The sequence below is a fragment of the Telmatherina bonti genome (assembly GCF_933228915.1).
Source record: "Telmatherina bonti genome assembly, chromosome: 11".
NCBI lineage: Eukaryota > Metazoa > Chordata > Actinopteri > Atheriniformes > Telmatherinidae > Telmatherina > Telmatherina bonti.
In genome coordinates this window covers 34,361,033-34,380,358 of record NC_136629.1, presented here as the reverse complement: position 1 = coordinate 34,380,358, position 19,326 = coordinate 34,361,033, and the positions used below count along the sequence as shown (strand labels likewise).

At 40.8% G+C, this 19,326-nt stretch overlaps 1 protein-coding gene across 2 annotated transcripts in view; it reads left to right on the top strand.

Moving 5' to 3' along the window:
- mrps5 (mitochondrial ribosomal protein S5) overlaps positions 1 to 19,326 on the top strand; it is a 40,255-nt gene that overhangs the window by 4,048 nt on the left and 16,881 nt on the right. For both annotated transcript variants that reach the window (XM_079248587.1, XM_079248586.1), the window contains exons 3-6: positions 3,130 to 3,255; positions 6,012 to 6,125; positions 6,438 to 6,557; positions 8,818 to 8,852. In XM_079248587.1, coding sequence (XP_079104713.1) covers positions 3,130 to 3,255; positions 6,012 to 6,125; positions 6,438 to 6,557; positions 8,818 to 8,852 — 395 coding nt within the window. The remainder of the gene's footprint in view (positions 1 to 3,129; positions 3,256 to 6,011; positions 6,126 to 6,437; positions 6,558 to 8,817; positions 8,853 to 19,326) is intronic.

The window sequence follows — 19,326 nt, the reverse complement described above, 5'->3', positions numbered from 1 at the left end:
TATTTTTACTGGAGTTATTAGAGACTTTTCTGGTGTTTTGGCGACTGACTTGAAAGCACATATTGTTCTGCAGTTACTGTAAGGAAGGAGCAGCGGGAGCCTCTCCCGTCCTAAAGCACTCCCAGGCGGCCAGTCTCAGTCGGCTCCGGCTGCAGGTCAATGTAGAATAACTGCAGTAAGTTGTGGAAGTTCACCTAAACATAGTTTATACCATTGTCAGTGACAACTGGCAATTTTCATATGAACGCACAGTTCGGCAAGTTAAATCACTATAATATCCCTCTGTTACAGAGCGTTACCATAGCAACGCGTTAATCAGCTGGTTCAGATCAGCTGTCTTTTAACAGGTGAATGAGAGAAACGCTGTAGCCTGGTATAAAATGTACATCGAGGCCAACATGAAATAGCTCCTATACTTCAGCAAATGTTGTAGAAAAGAAATACAAATTTGTTATAAAATGTTTACTGTGTGGGACCATGGTAAAGGCGGATTAAACAACTCGTAACCGTTTGTTAGACTGTTATAATGCCCGGCGTGAGTCGAGAACACATGACGCGCAGCGTTGTTTAATCCTTACTTATATTTATCTATTCAGTTTACATCAGTATTTGCACTTTGTCAATACAAAGCTTCATTTTACTGGTTTGTTTTCTAAAATATGTGGAATCCTAAAGACATTTTTTAAAAGTCACGGTTTAATGTTAAAAAGAAAAAATCATGTTGTTAAAGATAAATGGATAATCGTGTAAAATATTCGCCATCTCAATGTCAGTCAAAATAATCGTGATTATAATTTTTGCCATCATCGAGCAGCCCTACTAACACATCAGATTCAAATCAAATGCTTTCAACAGCTTTTTGTCAACCTGTTGATTCATTTCTCAGTCAGGGGGCCTCTTGCCAGGTCATCGTTGGAAATGAGAAGTTGTTCTTAACTGATTTCACTTAGTTAAATAAAGGTTAAATAAAAATAAAATAAAAATGTGTGTTGGAGCATGGAGACAACAAAACCCTGCAGGATACTGACCCTCAAGGACTGGGGCTTGACACCTGTGACTATTGGGATCAGCTTGGGTGTTTTGTTCATGCTAGAGCAGGGGTGCCCAAGTTCAGTCCTTGACATCTCCTTAACAACCTTTAGATGTAACCCAAATCTTCTTCTTGTCTTATTATTGTAGTGGGAAAGTGTAATCATCCAATCCACGTTGAATCTTGTAACAAAAGTGAATACCAACAGGAGACTGTTGCAGGCCATTTTGGCACATATTTTGTGGGAAGCTACCCACAAATCAACCCTTCTAATCTTCATCAGAATTACGATCCTCACAAGTTCTACCTCATTGTAAAGGTGGCTAATCAGGCTTTCCAACAATGTATAATAAAATCCCAGTTGGTATTTTTTAAGGGAAGAAAAAAAATCAACCAAAGACATATTTTTTTTAAGCTTTGTGCCAATTTTATGTGCCAATAACACGCAGCTTTTCAGCACGGCTGACTTTTCCCTCATTAGATAGAAGTTAAAAAGAGTAAACCCCAAAATCTCTGGAGGAGCCTTCAGGAAAGCATTGAGGCTTTTACAGCCGCACATATGTACATAATCAGATGTCCACATATCTTTGGTTATTTATGTTTAGGTGAAGTGATTTTCTCATCAGTAAAATCAGGTTTGTGCAGGCAGAGCTTGTGTGGACAACTTGTGGGGTTGATGACAGTGTTTTAAATGAGCATTTACGGGGCTGTGAAAAGGCTTTATCGTTGCTTCACTTCTATTCCCACCTTCCCTTCAGAACTGCGCTTCATGTTTCACATTTACTCATGCACAGACGTTGCCTTAACTCCATCTGTGATCACATCTGACTCTCAGGTTGCATCGGGATCAGGGAGAAAACATGAACACCAACAACGTTTCACGTCCGTCCACCATTTCTTTTTTGTATTTAATCGTGTCTTGTTGCTTTCTCATAGCAATGCTCTGCAGGTTTTCATCTGGATCTGCTGCACTGTATATCCACTTTAAGAGCAACAGTGCCAGTTTATTGTATTTTAATTACAGTCCAGAGACGTGCCCATATGTCACCTGCTGGACATCTTTATTTGTGCCCCTTACTGGCGTCGAGATTCATCCATTCTTAACCCTGCTTTAGTGTTGCCACCATATTGTGAAATTACTGCTGAAAACATTCAGCTGTAAAACATTTTCATGTGCAGTCGAAGACTCGAGGGGACGGACACAAATCTACTGAAGGCCTGACGCCGTGATTGGTTTAGTTAAGTTAAATTACCAGCTGCGAAGGCGTCGTTGGTGAGAAAAATGGACTGAAAGTGCACAAGTCCTGTCAAGTTGGAAATCTGACCCATAATTCATGGAGACGGTTATCAGAAACGGCAGATTTAGGCAGAATTTTAAAGCAAATTCTCTGTCATGATACTTTTTTTATTGCTGTGATCTTATTTGATTGATGCTGTTTCGAGCTGTGTGTGTCAATTATTTAAGATGTTGATTCAGCTGCGTTTCTTGTTTCAGATAGTTGTCGTCAGATTAATAATTAATAATTGATTGATTATGATTTATAACCAAATGCAGCAGTGATATCTTTATGATGTTGGAGTTGCAGAGCAATCTGATTAGTTTTTTGTGGAAAAATGTTTTAAATAAGTCAGTAATTAAAATAATTACACCTTTCTAAAGCAGCTTTTTTCTTTCTTTTTGAGTCTCTAATCTGTGCAGCTCTACTGTAACATAGAAGCGGGACTTTGATTTCTAAATAATAGATGTTAAAAGACCTTTTAACTGAGTCAAACTAATCAAAGTGGTTCTTTTCCGAGCTGCGGGAGGCACTTACTCTGTATGAACTTAAAGTTCTCAGAGTTGCAACAGATAAATTAACATAATAAATACCATAAATCCGGATGCAGTGTTGCGCACCACTTTGGCTCTGCTCATCATGCTGGTATTGTTTAAACTGTGATCATAGTTCAGCAGTTTGTTGATAAAGTCTGCGTTTTTTCCATTCCTTTTCCAGTTTTCTTTTCCGTTTTCAAACAGATAATCGGACTAGATGCAAATTCAACATATTTGTAATATCTCTCCTACATGTGTGTGTGTGTGTGTGTGTGTGTGTTGACAGTGACAGCAGAACAGCTGTGGAAAGGTGTCCTGGCAGAATCCGGAGCTGGAGCCAGAAAGGGACGGGGGAAGCGAACCAAACGCAAACTAAGGAGAGACCTGAACCGAGGACAGATTATTGGAGAAGGTGAGACGTCTTTTGTTTCTGTTGCTTTTATCTTTTTCAAGTTTATTTATGAAACACATTTATTTTAACAGCAGCTGCTGAAAGTGCTGAACAATAAAACAGCAAAGACTCCACAAATCTGTTTGCAGGGAACATAAAAAAAACCCCAACTCATTCCTGCAAAATCTGATCTCTTACACATGCATACCACACCGTGCCACTTGGCAGACCTCACAATTTAATTTGATTATGATTTAGTCATTTTTAATACATCTATTTTTCCCATTCAAGCTTTTTTTTTCCCATTCTGCAGCTACTTCATACTTAAATAAAAACATTACTTCAAGTATCTAAACAAACTTTTCTCCACTATCTTTTGTTTTTATGTCAAACCATAAATAAACCCAACATGGATTGCACAGATCTTTCATATTTTCTTCATGTATTTCCATATGTGTTTGTTATAGAAAAGAGCATGAACAGGTGTTCTGTTGACTTGGCATTTGTTGTCAATTGCATCCCCTTGTAGCACAGAAAACTGCAAATGACCCGTCAATTCAGCATCAAGACAACTGTGAAACTACAAGCAGTTTTGTGTGTTTTACTGCGTAATAATTACACCTAGCTCGAGTGTATGACTCACTTGAGGAGACATATCTCTAAAACCCAGATGAAGTGTGTGAAACTACACTCAAAATACAATTTTTTTCAGCTAATATTTTGCAAGTGAGGTTGTTTAAACATACATTGTAGCATTGACTTATTAGCATCCAGAGTTTTCATCCAAACTGCGAGTTTGAATGGTTAACTTTTATATAACTATTGGTAAATAATATATTAAATGTAACTCATCTATCCAAACAACGTAATACTATTTTATTAAACCGGCAGACAAAGCTATGGTAGGCTAATGTCTGCTAAACCGACAGAGCACCGACCACCTCTTCGTCCCCTCTAACCTGGGAACATGTGTACTGCTGTTTCATGCTTACAGTATTATTTTATATTTATATATTATATATTTTATTTTGGCTTCAAACACCTTGCCTATAAAGTCATTCTTGTCCGTTCTGACGTCCATAACAACCAAAATGTTTCCAAACTTGATGAGTAAAGCTTTTGCTCAGTAGGCTGAAATGCTAACTGCTTGCTGCTAGCTTCTGGTGTCTGCTGTTTGCCTCCCAGACCACTTTCATGTTCCTGCCTCACTTTCCGGCAGCGTTTCTTTCTTTTAATCATTTTTAAAACTAATATCAATATTGGATTGATAATTACCGCGTTGCAGTGTAGCGATTAAATAGTAACTTGGCTACATCCTACTCTTACATTCCCTCTAAATGAGATTATTTGCAAAATAATTTCTATTAAATGCTAAAATTTCCTCTCCTCTGCTGATAACTTGAACGCTGCTCAGAAGTTGGAGCTTATGTGTGTAACTAATGCCAATAAGCTGCTGATGGACTTGGCACACTAGAATATTTATAAGTATTTATTAATTTATTGCACGACTCTGCTAAAGAGAGAAATTACTCCTCATTCACTCCGTCTGCTCTTTTTTTTTTTTTTTTTGTTCCTATTTGGGGCCATTTTATCCACTTTTCTTTCATTCAGTCTCATGGCGTGTGCCACATGGAGCCCCTCCTTTGCTTTCACTTTAACTAAGTGTGACTTGTCCATCTGTCTACTTTCGTGTCAGTGCTGGTATGAAATCTGAAAGTTTTAAAGTGCCTGTCGGGAATGCGCCACAGCATCACGGCATGTTGCGTGTTAGTGGTGGTCGCTGAGTTGTATGACACACCTGTCGAGCAAACAACCAAAGCAAATGCATGTCAGTGCCGCCGAGATTGAGAAGAGAGAAAAACTGGGTGGATGAGAAGCACAGTGAAATAGAGATTCAGTACCAAACAACAAGGAAATGTAGGAGAACCAAGAGTGTTTGCATCGTGTTTCTGTGTGTAACCTTTCCAGATGAAAGCGAGCGTTTACACCAGGAGTCTGCAACCTTATCTAACAAGAAAGCCATTTTTACCACCTAATCAAGATTGTTTAGAGCTACAAAACCTGTAAGACTCGCCAAAGTAACTTGAAGTGAACCAAATTTTTCACATTTTATTGCTTTTTATGTGTCACGACATCAGAAAAATACCAAACCTGAGTTCACATACCGATGCAACAGTATCTGCTTCATATCAGCAACATTACTCAGCTAAAAACAAATGATTAAATCTGCTGGAGCTCAATCAATTTGCTGAATTTAGCTGATTTTCTTCATCCTAATGGCTCTGTCCTTGATGATGTTTTGCAGCGAGACCTGCCTCTAAAATGATCTGGAATCAGCAGTAAACAGTTTTACTATCTGAGTTGCAGTAAATAGACCAGTTTGCTGCTTTGTTTGCAACTTCGCCAAATCCTCCCAGACTTCCTGAGGCAACAAACTGGGACTGAAATCAGGAGGGCTTGTGTGAATGTGGCCTTAAGGGCCCGTAGTGTAATAAAAAAATAACCCCCACACTAGTAAACCACCACCTCCATCAGCCTGGACTTATAACACGAGCAAGTTGGAGCCATGCTTTCATGTTGTTTAGCAAAATAGACTCAAGGTTTGAATGAAAATCAGGATCCTGCAAGTCTTATTCTCATATTTCTTCAAAGCAAAGTACACGTGTTACTGCTTCTATCGCATTTCCATCACAGGACGAGGTGTTTGGGAAATAAGCAGCACTAAATATTTCCTTCTCTTGTTCTCTTTTTCTTATTTTTCTGCCTTTAATGATCAGGTCGCGGCGGTTTTCTGTGGCCTGGTCTGAACGCTCCGATGCTGAGGGACGGCAGTGTGCAGAGCGTGAGACGAAGAGGCGAGGCCGAGCAGCAGGAGGTCCAAGCTGGACTAGGTACACACATACACACTCACACACACACGAACAAACCCAGGCTGCTTTGATCAGATCTCACAGCTGTCAGTCAGTCGTCTGGGAACTTAACAAACCCAAGGAGAAATCCTTTAGTGGAAAAGAAACTGTTTTTATGGGTGGCTGAGAAGAAACAGCAGGGAGAAGCGAAGGCTTCATTCAGAGAAATGGGAGCACCGCCGGTGTGGGGAGTTGCAGATTCGTCTCCGCTGTGATCTCATTTGTTAACAATAATTACACGGTTAGTTTGAATCTTTGATGTTTCATGTCTTCTCTGACTGTGTCGTTCTGCAGTGCGGCAGAGGGATGAGTGGGAGAGGAGGAAGAAGATGAAGGTGAAAAGGGAGAGAGGCTGGACAGGAAATTCATGGGGGGGCATCAGCCTGGGACCTCCCGACCCCGGACCCAATGGAGGTAAATTACCCTGAACACTAACAGAAATGTAAATGTTTAACATTAATAGATCTTAATAGCTGAAAGAATTTAATCTGAGAGCTTTTAGCTGTTTAACTAAAGAGAAGGAGAGTCTTCATCACAGTCTGAAGCAGAAACATGAGTCTGAGGAGCAACAATGAGCCTTCATGAAGGCAAATCAAGCCTCCAAAGCAAAGCTCGCGCTCAGAGTGATAACCAGAACATAATGACGGCTGCAGTGATGGAATAAAAAGGAGATTTACGAAGCTGCGGAGTTAAATGGGGTGTGTGGGAGAGGAAGAGTGACGGGTCAGCATCGAAGCCCATTATCCCTGATGAAGATGAGGCTTCAACCGAAGTGTCAAGTGGGACGATTTCCTTATTTAGCAAGACCTCTTTCTCTTTCTCCGTTCGCCTGCACCGGTTCTCTATTTGCTGTTTTGCAGCTTCAGTGGACATTAGGAGAGTCACCAACACACTGCCACTCACTGAAAAATAAACAAATATAGTATAAAATTTCAAATAATTACTCACTTTACATCAGTGATTAAAGGGCAAGAAAACAGTGCTAGTTAATTTCTATAGACTATTTCGGTTATATAAATATGACAATATATTATTTTATGAATATTTCTGTGGAATAGATCAAATAATTAAAGAAAAAATCAAGTAATCATGTGTCTTTGTAGTTGTCTGAAGAAGCAAAAGATTCTTTGTGAAAAAAATGTAGCTTTTATTTTTTAAATAGTTCATACATCAAAGAGTTAAAACCATCTTTATTTTATCGTACTAATGTTTAGATTATCTTTTATGCTCCAATTTAATATGAAGTTAGTTTAGCTGCCATCATGATGGGATTTTCTGGGTGGATAAAGGAAATCAAGTCAACAAACTTGTCATTTATAAAATCTTCTGTAGCAGAAATGAGACAAAAACTATCATGTTTAATACTTTGGCTTCAACTTTGGGCCGATTTTCATGACAACTCTGGTGGGAAGTTTGAAGTTTTATTTAGATATGAATCTACAAAATGGAACAGAAACACACAACAGTCTTACGGTGGCTGGCAAAAGAACCTGACAGGCTTTTATTCCCTTTTTCTCTTTTAGATTATAAATAGTTTGATATGATTAGCTCTGCTCCCAATCTTTATGTAACCCAGAGGTCCTTATTCTGCATTTCCTTCCACAAAAATCTGTGTGATTGATTAATGAACTTGCAAATTTGCACGAGCACTCGGTCAGATATGCTGGTAATCGTGCAGTTTCTCCATCAGCGAGTCGTCAGTCCTCTCTCATGTCAGAGTGTCTACTCCCCCCCCTGTTTCTACTTCTCATGTGACTGCCAGCTCCATCCTAGAGTGCCCTTCAGGGACAATAAAGACCTGCTGCAGTGTAATTATTCCAGCTTTCAAATGAGGCTTTTAATAACCACTGAAAAGGTCATGTCTGAGTGATACTGGGAAACTTTCATCACTTTACGCAACAGGAGGCTTCAGACCAGAGTTGAAAGTTGAATGTAATATTTAACTGTGGATAGTGTGAGAAGTCCACTGTGAGCAGGCCGTTCTACATAACAAACCCTAAGGAGCGCCGCTCGCTCATTCCATCCGATTCCCTGATGGAGCCGCATCTGGCCTCCTCCATCCAGCCTCGTTACGTGTTTAAACTTGCTGGAATTGAGTTTAGCGTGTTTACGACAAACTGCTGATGGATGAGAGGCGAGGTCGCGTATTTTCCCTGAGTTCTCAATCTCCATTTCATCCCTCCTCCCAAATATCATCCGTCCCCATGCCAGCAAGTTCTCGTTACATCATGTTTGCTCCTGAACTCTTCATCCAACATGCGCGCACACACACACACATAAACACACACACACTCTGTCGCTCTGTTGCACACAAACATTGTCTCTGATCAGGTTGCGTTTCATACAGATGGTGGTTTAATGTCCCAGCTGAGATATGGATCTGTGTGTGTGTGTGTGTGTGTTTTTCCCTCCAGAGCCTGTGTGTTAGCTCTGCTGATGTTTGTGGGTAATTTGTCAGAAGTGAGGCTGCAACCTTCAGAGGTCACTGACAATGAAAAGTGCAAGCTTGTTATGCTGCTGCAAGGGCTTCTGGGTATTTGTTACACTAGCGGGAGCCTGGTTTAATCTGTTTATGGTGTGTGTGTGTGTGTGTGTATGTGTGGTTCCTAATCTATTTGTATTGTAAAAGCTAAACTTCTAAATTTAATCCAAACTTCTTTCTTTCTGTCTACAGAAACATACGAGGACTTTGACTCGCGTGTCATCGAGGTGAGTGTTTTCTTTCTCTTGAGACACACACATCTGAAAGCTTAGATACCATCTTATTTATATTATTCCAATGAAAAACTGGATTTAATGATAAAAAGGAATATTTCACAGTTTTAATTATCCAGAAGATTTGACTGACAGTTGAAATAAAATCCTTCTGATACATCTTAGCAGATCGCAAATTACTTTTACTAGCTTCTTATCACCCCCAAGACTCAGATCTAATGGAGCCTTTTACAGCTCTTTTAATGCATCTTTTTATTCTTCATGATTTTGCTATTTGAAGGCTAATATTCAGCTTCCTGTTGGAGCTTATCTCACCATGCAATAAGAACAGAAAATAGATGAAAAAAGATAAAAACATGAGTTGAATCTGCATGTTTAAGTGTGTGAAAAAAATGCAAGTAAAGCTTAAATCTTGAAGACGTGTTGTTGCACTTGCAGGTTCATACATATGATTTGTTTCTTTTCTCCTTAAAAGCTGCTGTGCACCTACCATGCAACCAGAACAGTTTGAGAAAAATAAGAGAAATTGCAGCTGCATTGATGGGGGCAAAGTGTACACTTAAATCCATGCCACCTGCCTAATGTGTGGGTTTTATTCTTCTAAAACTATATTAGATTGAACAAAAATGTTGCATAAAACCTCAAAAGGGCAGCAAACTGTTTTCAGACATCTCAGATCAGTAAAACATACTCTGTATTCTTTAAACTACTTATCTTTGGTAATAATCTGGTCAATTTTTGATTAAAAAATGGATTCTTGTTCCAGTTTTATTAGATTTAGTTTAAAAAAAGTGTTCAGTTCAGATTCTAGTCACGACCTGCATAGAAAGTGCAGGTCAGCTCTCAGTAAAGTCTACATGTTAGCTTAAGCTACAAGCTGCCTTTTATTTCTCAGTAAATTAAATAAAATATGTAAAATATAGGATTTTTTTTAAATGAAACTGGATATGGATGTGTCCTTTTTTTTGTGTGTGTGTCCTTTTCCTGTTTAGAATTCAGCAGGAGTTTGGTAATGTGCGTTGGATTTTTAAACTCCGCTCCTTTAATTTCATAGATGATGTGAACTTGAATATTTGTGCATATTAAGTGAGTTCTGTCCCGCCGCCTTTTCCTTACAGCGCTTCAAATCTAACCTGTGCACTGAGTTCAGGACTGGCTGTAGTTCCTAATGAATTCCTTGCAGCTTTTAGCAGCAACTATTTTGCGTCCTGATGCTTCCTCAGGTGCATTAAAACATCACAGTAAAGCTGGGTTTATGCTCATTCAGTGTCTGCGTGCGGCAGGGTCGGTGCAGCCGACGCCGGTGAAATCTGCTTTCGCACTCTAACGTATGGTAACAGCGTCTTGTTGCCCCTTCTCTTCCATGTTTGCTGCTAAACTCAGCAAGAAGCTCCAGAAATCTGGAACCACATAATCATAAACCAACCAATCACAAGGGAGTATTTCTGCGTGAGGTGCAGGTTAGGTCTGGAAGAGGAGCGCATCGAGCCTGAAACTACACGCCGGTGACTGACCTTACGCAGAAGCTGGGTGAGAATAAGACCAGCTTAAAGCTTGTTCCATCCTCCACAAGAAGTAAAAACTTTTTTCTTGTTCTCATGGCCCTGAGAAGAAAATGACGTAATTTTGTTCTCGCGGACGTGTTTGAAGACAGTTCTTGACACATCGGGCTGGCAGCATTTTTATTCTTGCGGGGCTCCAAGAAGTATCTTATGATTGGTCGGACATTTGAGGTGGGCGTTGTTTAACCCCTGAAAAAGCATGAAGCGGAGTTGCTGCTTCCGCGTTTTTGCTGTTGGAGGTAAAACGGATTGTTTTGATAAAACAGCTGATCGAGGTGGTGAGAAAGTACGAACATTTTTACATGTAGCATTAAAACACTCGGACCCAGCCACGTGCACGACCCGCCCTGCCACATGCACGACCCGCCTTGCTGCGGACAAAGTTGCTCGTTAAATATGAAACTAGAAAAGCACTCGGAGAGCAGAAGCCTCCGCCAAGCACAATGTTAAAGAATCCTTTTAAACAATGCCAGGATCCAAACGGTGATCCACCAGAATTTAATCAGTTTTTCATTTTTACATTTGCAACAACTCTTGAAATTCTTATAATAATCCGTCGGTAACCTTTTAAGTTATCTTGAGCAAAAAGACGCCAGGAAAAACATAACCTCCTCAGCGGAGGTAACAACCGGGTTCATTGCGCATAAAGCAGACATCGCCCCCCCCCGCAGTGATCCCTCTCCGCTGCAGACGGGCTTCTCGTGGAGGATGGATGGTCTTGAAGAAAAATAATTTTTTTCTTGTTCTTGCAGCCTTGAGAGCAAGAACTCAGTTCTTGCTTCTCGTGGAGTATGGAACAAGCTTTAGTTTGAGGAGACGTGCAGCAAGACGGTGTTGTCAAACAAAAACGTGTAAAAAAGTTTTTCTTTTTATTTTATTTTTTTTTTAAACAAATTTGTTTATCACAGCCATTAATAGTGGATTACATTTATAAAGCCTTTTTCAAGGCACTCAAACCTCCATCCATCCATCCATCTTCTGCCGCTTATCCGGGGTCGGGTCGCGGGGGCAGCAGCCTAAGCAGGGAAGCCCAGACTTCCCTCTCCCCAGCCACATTTGCCAACTCTGCGGGGGGGATCCCGAGGCGTTCCCAGGCCAGCCGAGAGATGTAATCCCTCCAGCGTGTCCTGGGTCTTCCCCGGGGTCTCCTCCCCGAGGGACGTGCCTGGAACACCTCACCAGGGAGGCGTCCAGGAGGCATCCTGACCAGATGGCCGAGCCACCTCAACTGGTTCCTCTCGATGCGAAGGAGCATGGCTCAGCCCGAAAGGGTTACATGGGCCCCGCCTCCCGTGGGCTCACCATCTGCGGGAGGAGCCGTAGGGGTCGGGTGCAATGTGAGCTGGGCGGCAGCAAGGGGCGGGGACCCTGGCGGTCCGATCCCCGGCTGCAGAAGCTGGCTCTAGGGACGTGGAACGTCACCTCTCTGGCACTCAAACCTTTTGGCATTAAATGTACTTATTCGTTCCATTCGCTCATTGCTGGGAGGCGACGTGCGCATTGACCCCAGGCACTCAGTCTTATACATTCATACACCAGTGCTGGCTTCGCCAGCGATAAGGTGGGTTGAGATCGGGTGGGATGAAGCAGAGTTCAAATCGTCAAGCGTCCACTTACTGGATGACCCGCTTTGCCACATGATCCGCCGTCACGATGCCTTTAGAACAAGATGCACGTATCAAGCAAAGTTTCCTTTAAAATGCTACCAAGGCAGCTTCACCTCCATTCATGTCTTATATCAAGATGTCGTAGGTAAACGACCCAAAAGGAGAGGACACTTGACCTCAGTTGCAGTCACACTTGTGACGTCAGAAAAGTGAGTCACCTCTAACTCACTGGCAGTAAAATGGAAATAATGGCTGGGGGATGAATCGACTATAAACCTCTTAAAATGTGATATTTCTCTTAGTTTCATCCAGGAAACTGACGTCTCTGCTTAAAGGCGTTAAGACGTGAAGCGATGAGAGAAAACTGAAGAGCGATTGTTGATTAAAGACTAAAACTACAAACTACAACATAGTGGTTTGGTAGTCCAACCAGCAATGCTCAGCAATGTCTGATCCATATGTTGCTCTTCTAAAAGTACAAAGACTGAAGCTGCTCATTGTGTGTGTGTGTGTGTGTGTGTGTGTGTGTGTGTGTGTGTGTGTGTGTGTGTGGTAGGGAAAGATAAGATACTTTGTGTGGACAGTTCATTAAAATTCTTAGTCTATCATATTTTATTCCACCTTAATTCAATTAGCACTAATGGACTCCACTGGACTAATGGAGGGAAGGCAACAAGGTCACATGTGCATACAGAATACCCAAATGCTTGTGTGTGTGTGTGTGTGTGTGTGTGTGTGTGTGTGTGTGTGTGTCCCACTTGTTTGCACTTATTGTACTGTAAAGAGATCAGTTCATAAAAGCAAAAACCTGTACATTATTAATGACGATAGAAAGCTGATTTCTATTGAACTCCACTTTGTCTATAAACACACATACTTTACATGTTTGTGTGTTTTTTTTCTTGATATAAAATCATAGTAGTAGGATGTGTCTGTGTGTGTGTGTGTGCGTGTGTGTGTGTGTGTGTGCCACATTGGAAGTCTTCCCCAGCACCCCATCCTGCATAAATAAGAGTGGTGTCACAGACATTCGACTTCCCCCTGGAAACCAACAGACACTTTTATGGTGCCATCGCCTTCTATAAATACACCCTCTATGGGCGAGTGTGTGTGTGTGCTGCTATAAATTCAGGCCTAATGAAATGGAAGAGGCTTACTGGAATAAAAGGCTTGTCTCCCAAGGACGATGAGCCCGCATTAGCAAACACATCCAGCTGGAAGGAAGGAAGAGGACGGAGGGAGGAAGAGCTGAAGACAAAGAGAGGGGTGGAGGAAAAGTTGTGAGAATTAGTTGGAAATTGGGAAGAGAGAACTCGGTAAAGTCATAAACATTAAAGAATTAATGCAGCTTTTTAGCGTCAGTTTTTATCATAGATTGTATAAAAGATGGACAGAGTCGCTGTGGCGTCACCTGTCTCTGAAAAGCTGAATCAAAGCGATTATCACCGTCGCCATCTTGGCAGCGTCAAGCATTTTGAAAATACAAAAATGGGCAATGAAAGGGGGGCTGTAAGCGCGGGGGTTGATGATTGACATCTATCAAACATTGACTTGCCTGTTGCTAAGAGCTAACTGAGCTAACAGGTGCTAACCGGCTAATGGAAGTAGGTAGGCTAAAGCTAAATCACTCTGTTAGCTTGCTAAAAATCATGTTTGTGCAACACTCTGCCTTCTTGCTGCCTGATATCTGGAACCCCACCTCCCCCCAAAGTTATCATGAAGGTAAACCTGGCCTTTTAAACATCAACCTAAACTTTTTGAACCAGGTTGTTGACATGGTTATTTCTGCTGTGAAGTTTAAGGGAATTGACTTTCTTTTAGAGCCCCTAGTGGATGAGGGGGGGAACTGCAATTATTTGGCACTTCTGCACAAGCTTCACTTGTAACCACTGAATGTTGCGGCTTGGTTTTTATCAATTTGCTTATACCAGCAATGATGACAATGGTAAGTGAGAAAGCAGTGATTGATTTGGTTTGGATGAAAACATTTCTGATGCAAAAAAAAAAAAAAAAAAAGAATCAGTTGATCGTTCTTCAGTCGTTCTGCTATGTATGAATTGGCTTGAAATGATGTGCATGTAAAGTGCCCTGTGACAACATTGTTGTGAAGTGGCGCTATACAAATAAAGCTGAATTGAATTGAATTAAACCTTTAGTTTTTATAAGTCAAAATAGCACTGAGTTGTTAGTAGTGGTTCCTTGTGATTCCTGTTTCCTTGAAGATTTACTTGCAGTTTTTCTGGTGTCAGACAGTGACTTTGTCGTTTGTCCATGCTTGGTCTGGAACTTTATTAAGATGGATGGTATTTGTCAGTTTTATGGCTTGTTCACGGTAGCACGAAGTTATCCATCTGCGTCAGCCCCACCCCATGCGGAGTGAAGGATTTGAGATGTTGCACACCAACGTGTGTGCATTCCTACAAAATGCAGATTTCTGAGATGACATGGACAGCTTTCATCATAATATCTAAAAATGATTTGAAATATAAAGGAACAAAGAAGCACTGGGGAATTTTAGTGACTCATTTGCACTACATAATCTTAATTTTAACATTTAATTTCTGTTCATTATTAAGAAGTTCTTCATCTGCAGCTTAAGACCAACACGACCAAGAGCAGCACATGTCTCAGATTGCTCCACATATTTCTGGGATGGCTCCCAAGTGGCAACAAAATGCTTTAACATGTAGAGTTTTGTTTGGTACACCAAAATGTTGTATCACTTTTCAACCAAAGGGGTTCCTGTACTAGTGCAGGACTGGAGCTGGAACCAGGTCTAACTTGTTTAAAGCTAAGTACTGGTTCAGTTTTCAACATTCACTACAAACCTGCATCTCTTACATTACTTTAAATTTCTTTTCCAGTACATGTTTGACCCGACGCCCCGTTCAGTTTATCATCACAGAAATACCAGATTCTATTGTTTGACTCATTTTCCAAACAAATTATCATCTTCATATCGTCAGTTTAGTTTCATAACTATGTTTTTAACAACACTTGGTCTTTGTGAACGTTCTGTGCAAAGCCAACAAGTGTTTCCAGATGATATCCAGAATAAACATTATTACAAACATGATTTATCCACGCTGTTTGGAGCAGGATGTATAAACGCCAGCTGACTCTAATAAAACACCCAACAACATTAATAAACATAGCTGCAAACGCTGTTGAAACACTCCGCTGTAAATGTTGATTGTGAACGCGGCTCTTTATGGCGCATTGGGCCGCACTCGCAGATGTGACTGGCGATTATAAAACAGCAGGAAGTTGAGAGGAACTCATTCCTCCTCTGCTGCTTCCACTTTACATCCATGCTGCATGGTCGGTCTCTTGTTGTTTTTTCTTCAATTAATCAGATGAAACTGTGCAAAGGATCGTAATGTTAATACTTTCGTAATATTTGTGCCTGCGTAGAGTTGGCTCAAGCGTGGTACTTTTTTTCTTCTTTTCTGCTGCTGGAGGCAGAGTTTTAGCGATCCAAACGGAAGCAATAAAGAACTGCTTCCGGGTATTTGGACATTTGAAAACTGGTCTGTTTAGGGCCAAAAATAGCGCATAGAATGGGGTCGAAAAAGTTTAGTTTGGCGTAGGACAACGAAATTTGGCACACATGTCTATCACGTCAAGACGAGTAGAAAAGTCAATGAAACACTTGTTGTCGTGGCAACAGGGTGTACGCCATCTTGGCGTTTACAACCGTTTTTTTGCCCGTTTTTGTCAATTTGGGCACATCGTATTTGAACGAACTGGTCTGAGGTGATTCTTGCGATTGGCTCCACATTCGCTAGGGAGCTTTGTGACAAGAGGGGGACCAAAAGTTATTCAAATCTTTCTGATAGGACAAAGCGTGTTACCGTCGCAACCCATGGAAAAAAGCGTTCTCGCCATGAAACGCAGTTCACTCATGTCTTCACAGAAATACATCCGATCTGCACCAAAACTGAATGCATTCATATTTGGTAAGTCCTTAACACATTGAAACACGTATTGTGGGGGGGGGGGCACATTTTGGGGGGTCCCGAGGGTCCCCAACGTCTACTTTGACCTAGAGCTACGAAATTCGGCACACATGTGTATCATCTGAAGAGAAGCATAAAAGTGTATTGAGCACCTGTTACCATGGCAACGGGGTGTCCGCCATCTTGGCGTTTATGCCCAATTTCGTTTCTTAAAGCTAATTGTGTATCCCCATAGAAATACAATGGATCTGCGCCAAAAATAAAGGCATATAAAAGTGTTTGGTCCTTAACATAACAACTTTGTGCAGCACTTTGGCGGCATTCTGTTTTTAAAATGTGCTTTATAAATAAAGTGGATTGGATTCTCACATAGTTTGGAACAAGCCTTAGGCTCTGGTTCCAAACCAGGACTATATAAACAAATCACTTTGCAGAATCATGATAATCTCAGGTGATATCTGCCTGAATGGAATAAAGATTTCCCTGCAGAGCAACAATCAGCATTATTTAAACAAACCCTAGTCCGTTTCCACTGATAGTATGGAGCTCTGTGAACCCTTATTTGGACTCTGGTGCAGACCAAAGCAGAAAACTGCACACCGCTATGTGCCATTTCCAGTACAAAGACGTCACACACTGCATTTCCATCAAGTTAAATTGCACATGTCTGGCACTCTCACAAAGAACTGAGAGGACGGGATGACAGAGGGCTGATGTAACAGTAAAAGCGGGGAGGAGAGTGGGGAGTGAAACAAGACGAAAGTGATGTTCATGGCCTCGCTCCAGGTTCAGCAGCCACTTGGGCAAGACTCAGTGATTTCATTAACAGAGATGGAGCTTTGTCAGTGTCAGAACCTTTTTTTTTTCTTTTGAACTTTTTTTCCTCTCCTCTCCCTGAAGACAACAACCTTGAAACTTTTGTTGAAAGTAAACAGAGAGGAGGTTGGATAAGGGCAGCTCTGCAGGAGCTTTCAGTTGGATCAGACGTGTAGAAGCAGCCAGCAGAACTCAGCAGAACTGTATGCCGAAATGAAAATTTACAGAGAGGCTTGATTAATATTTAATGTATTCTATATTTTATGATACAAGCTGGTAGAAGTTAACATTTCCTTTAATATCTGTATTAATTTTTATATGTATAGTCTTCATGCTTGAACATAGTAAGAACAGAGCTGAAGGACAGGACAGATGTGTCTTTTGTCCTTGTATCCTTGCAGCCGTGGAACATGCAGTTATCTTCATATTTAATCTCAGAGCCTGTGAATATTTATTTGGGAGCATAGCAGTCATAAAAAACGATGCAAGGACTTGCATCCAGATGGCTTGTTGTCGGCCCGTTCTTTAGGAAAAATCCATGTTCACCTAAATTTCTTCTGCACTTTGCTTTCGAAACGATGGTAAACAAAAGCTATTTGAAGAGCAGATTTCAGCTGGCTTGTAGCTGAATCCATCACCAAGCCAAATTACACACAAACACAACACCTTTTCTTTTATGGTGAATCGAAGATGGAAGTTATTAGTTCAAATTTATTATCATCCCTGTATTTCCAGAGATGTTGAAAAGAAAAAGTTCAATGAGAAACAAATGATTAGTCTGTGATTATCTTCCAACGTAGTAAATGCGTAGTAAATGCTTTGTATTTTAAGAATACATGAAGTCCTTCCACTTTATTTTCTCTTTTCACGCACACTGTCATGCACACGTTTGCATGTGAGTCATTTACATGACTGATGTGGACTTCTTTGAGCCAACATGATGGTTTTTCTGCCACTAAGCTTCCTTTGGATAACAGCTTGTGAAGTGATACTTCCTGACGTGTCTTTCTTTCCTTCTTCTCTTCATCTTAATCATGTGTGATCTCAGAAGATGCAGCACATTTTATGTTCATCTGAAGGCATTTTGGATTATTTTCAAGAGCTTTTTGTTTACCATACATTATAACCTTTAAATTGTCGATGAAGTCGAGTTGAATTTTCATCAGTTAGATCCGCTTTTCCCAAACAAGATCATTTCAAGGGGCCACAAGACAATTGTAAAAAAAAAAAAAACACATTCACATTCATCAAAAAAGATGAGATTTTCAGAATAAATGTCCACTATACTTTGCATTTATGAAGTTTGATATCCTCAAGCTTAATATTTAGAGGATTTCCACAGGATGACCCTTTTTATTTATCACACAATTAACTACTTGGTTGTCAGAGTTGTTGCGGACCCCAAAGTGTCTTACTTTAGGGGTCATGGCTCAAAAAGTTTGGGAGCCACTCATTGGTTGCACAGATCTAAAATGAGACTTTTTTTCAGATTTATTTCAATGACAAGAATCAAAGGTTGAACCAGTTTTCTGCCATGATGACTCGCTCCCGTCGGGGTCCTTTACACCATGCTGATGATGAAGCACATCTGGAGTGTCGGTGAACATCTGTTTCTCTTCCACGTTTGCTGTGCCTGTACTGACAGCATTTCAAAAACTTTCTGTTTTTCACTTGATTCAACTCACTGAATCAGCATCATTCATTTATTAAGAACTAAAGATGGCAACAATTGTAATCTTTTATTCTTAATAAGTGAAATAAAGCAACACTACATACAACCAAGTTGTGTGGGTTATTCATCCTGACCAGCAGTTGGAAGTCACCTTTGTGTTGTGTTTAAGTGCAGTTTTTTTCGTCCCGATACTGTTGATATGAGTCGACACAGCAGGGGGTTAAAGAGCTTTAACGGCCTACACTCAAAGTCTCGACAGCTACGTTCCACCAGTGAAAGACGCCTCGTGTTACCACCACAACGTGGGACTAAATCACCAGCCAGACTCGTTTCCTCTGTTGTGTCACGATGGTGGAGTGATCTCCCAAACTCTGTCCGCTCTGCAGAGTCCCTGTCTACTTTTAAGGTCAAGCTGAAGACTCAGCTCTTCAAGGAGAACTTCAACACTTAGTATAGCTGTATTTGTTGGAAAGTTGGAGAACTTAGCCCAGTTCTTTGCAACAAAAAAAACAAACAAAAAGCAAACAAACAAAAAAAAAAGCCTGTAGCACTTCATGCAAGGATCTGCATCCAAGTGGACACTTGATTTTGTGCTTGTGTTGTTCTCACTCATATGTAAGTCGCTTTGGATAAAAGCATCTGCTAAATGACTGTAGAATAGAATAGAATAGAATAGAATAGAATAGAATAGAATAGAATAGAACGTCTTCACTAGACAGCAAAGTCACTCGTCGCTGTCTATATGTGACAAACTGTCTGGCCACGTGTGGATGTTGGGGGGGATTTCAGTTTCCCTCCCATCCTTCCCGTCAGTGGGAGGCTGACGGGAAGGATGGGTTTTCCTCCACTATT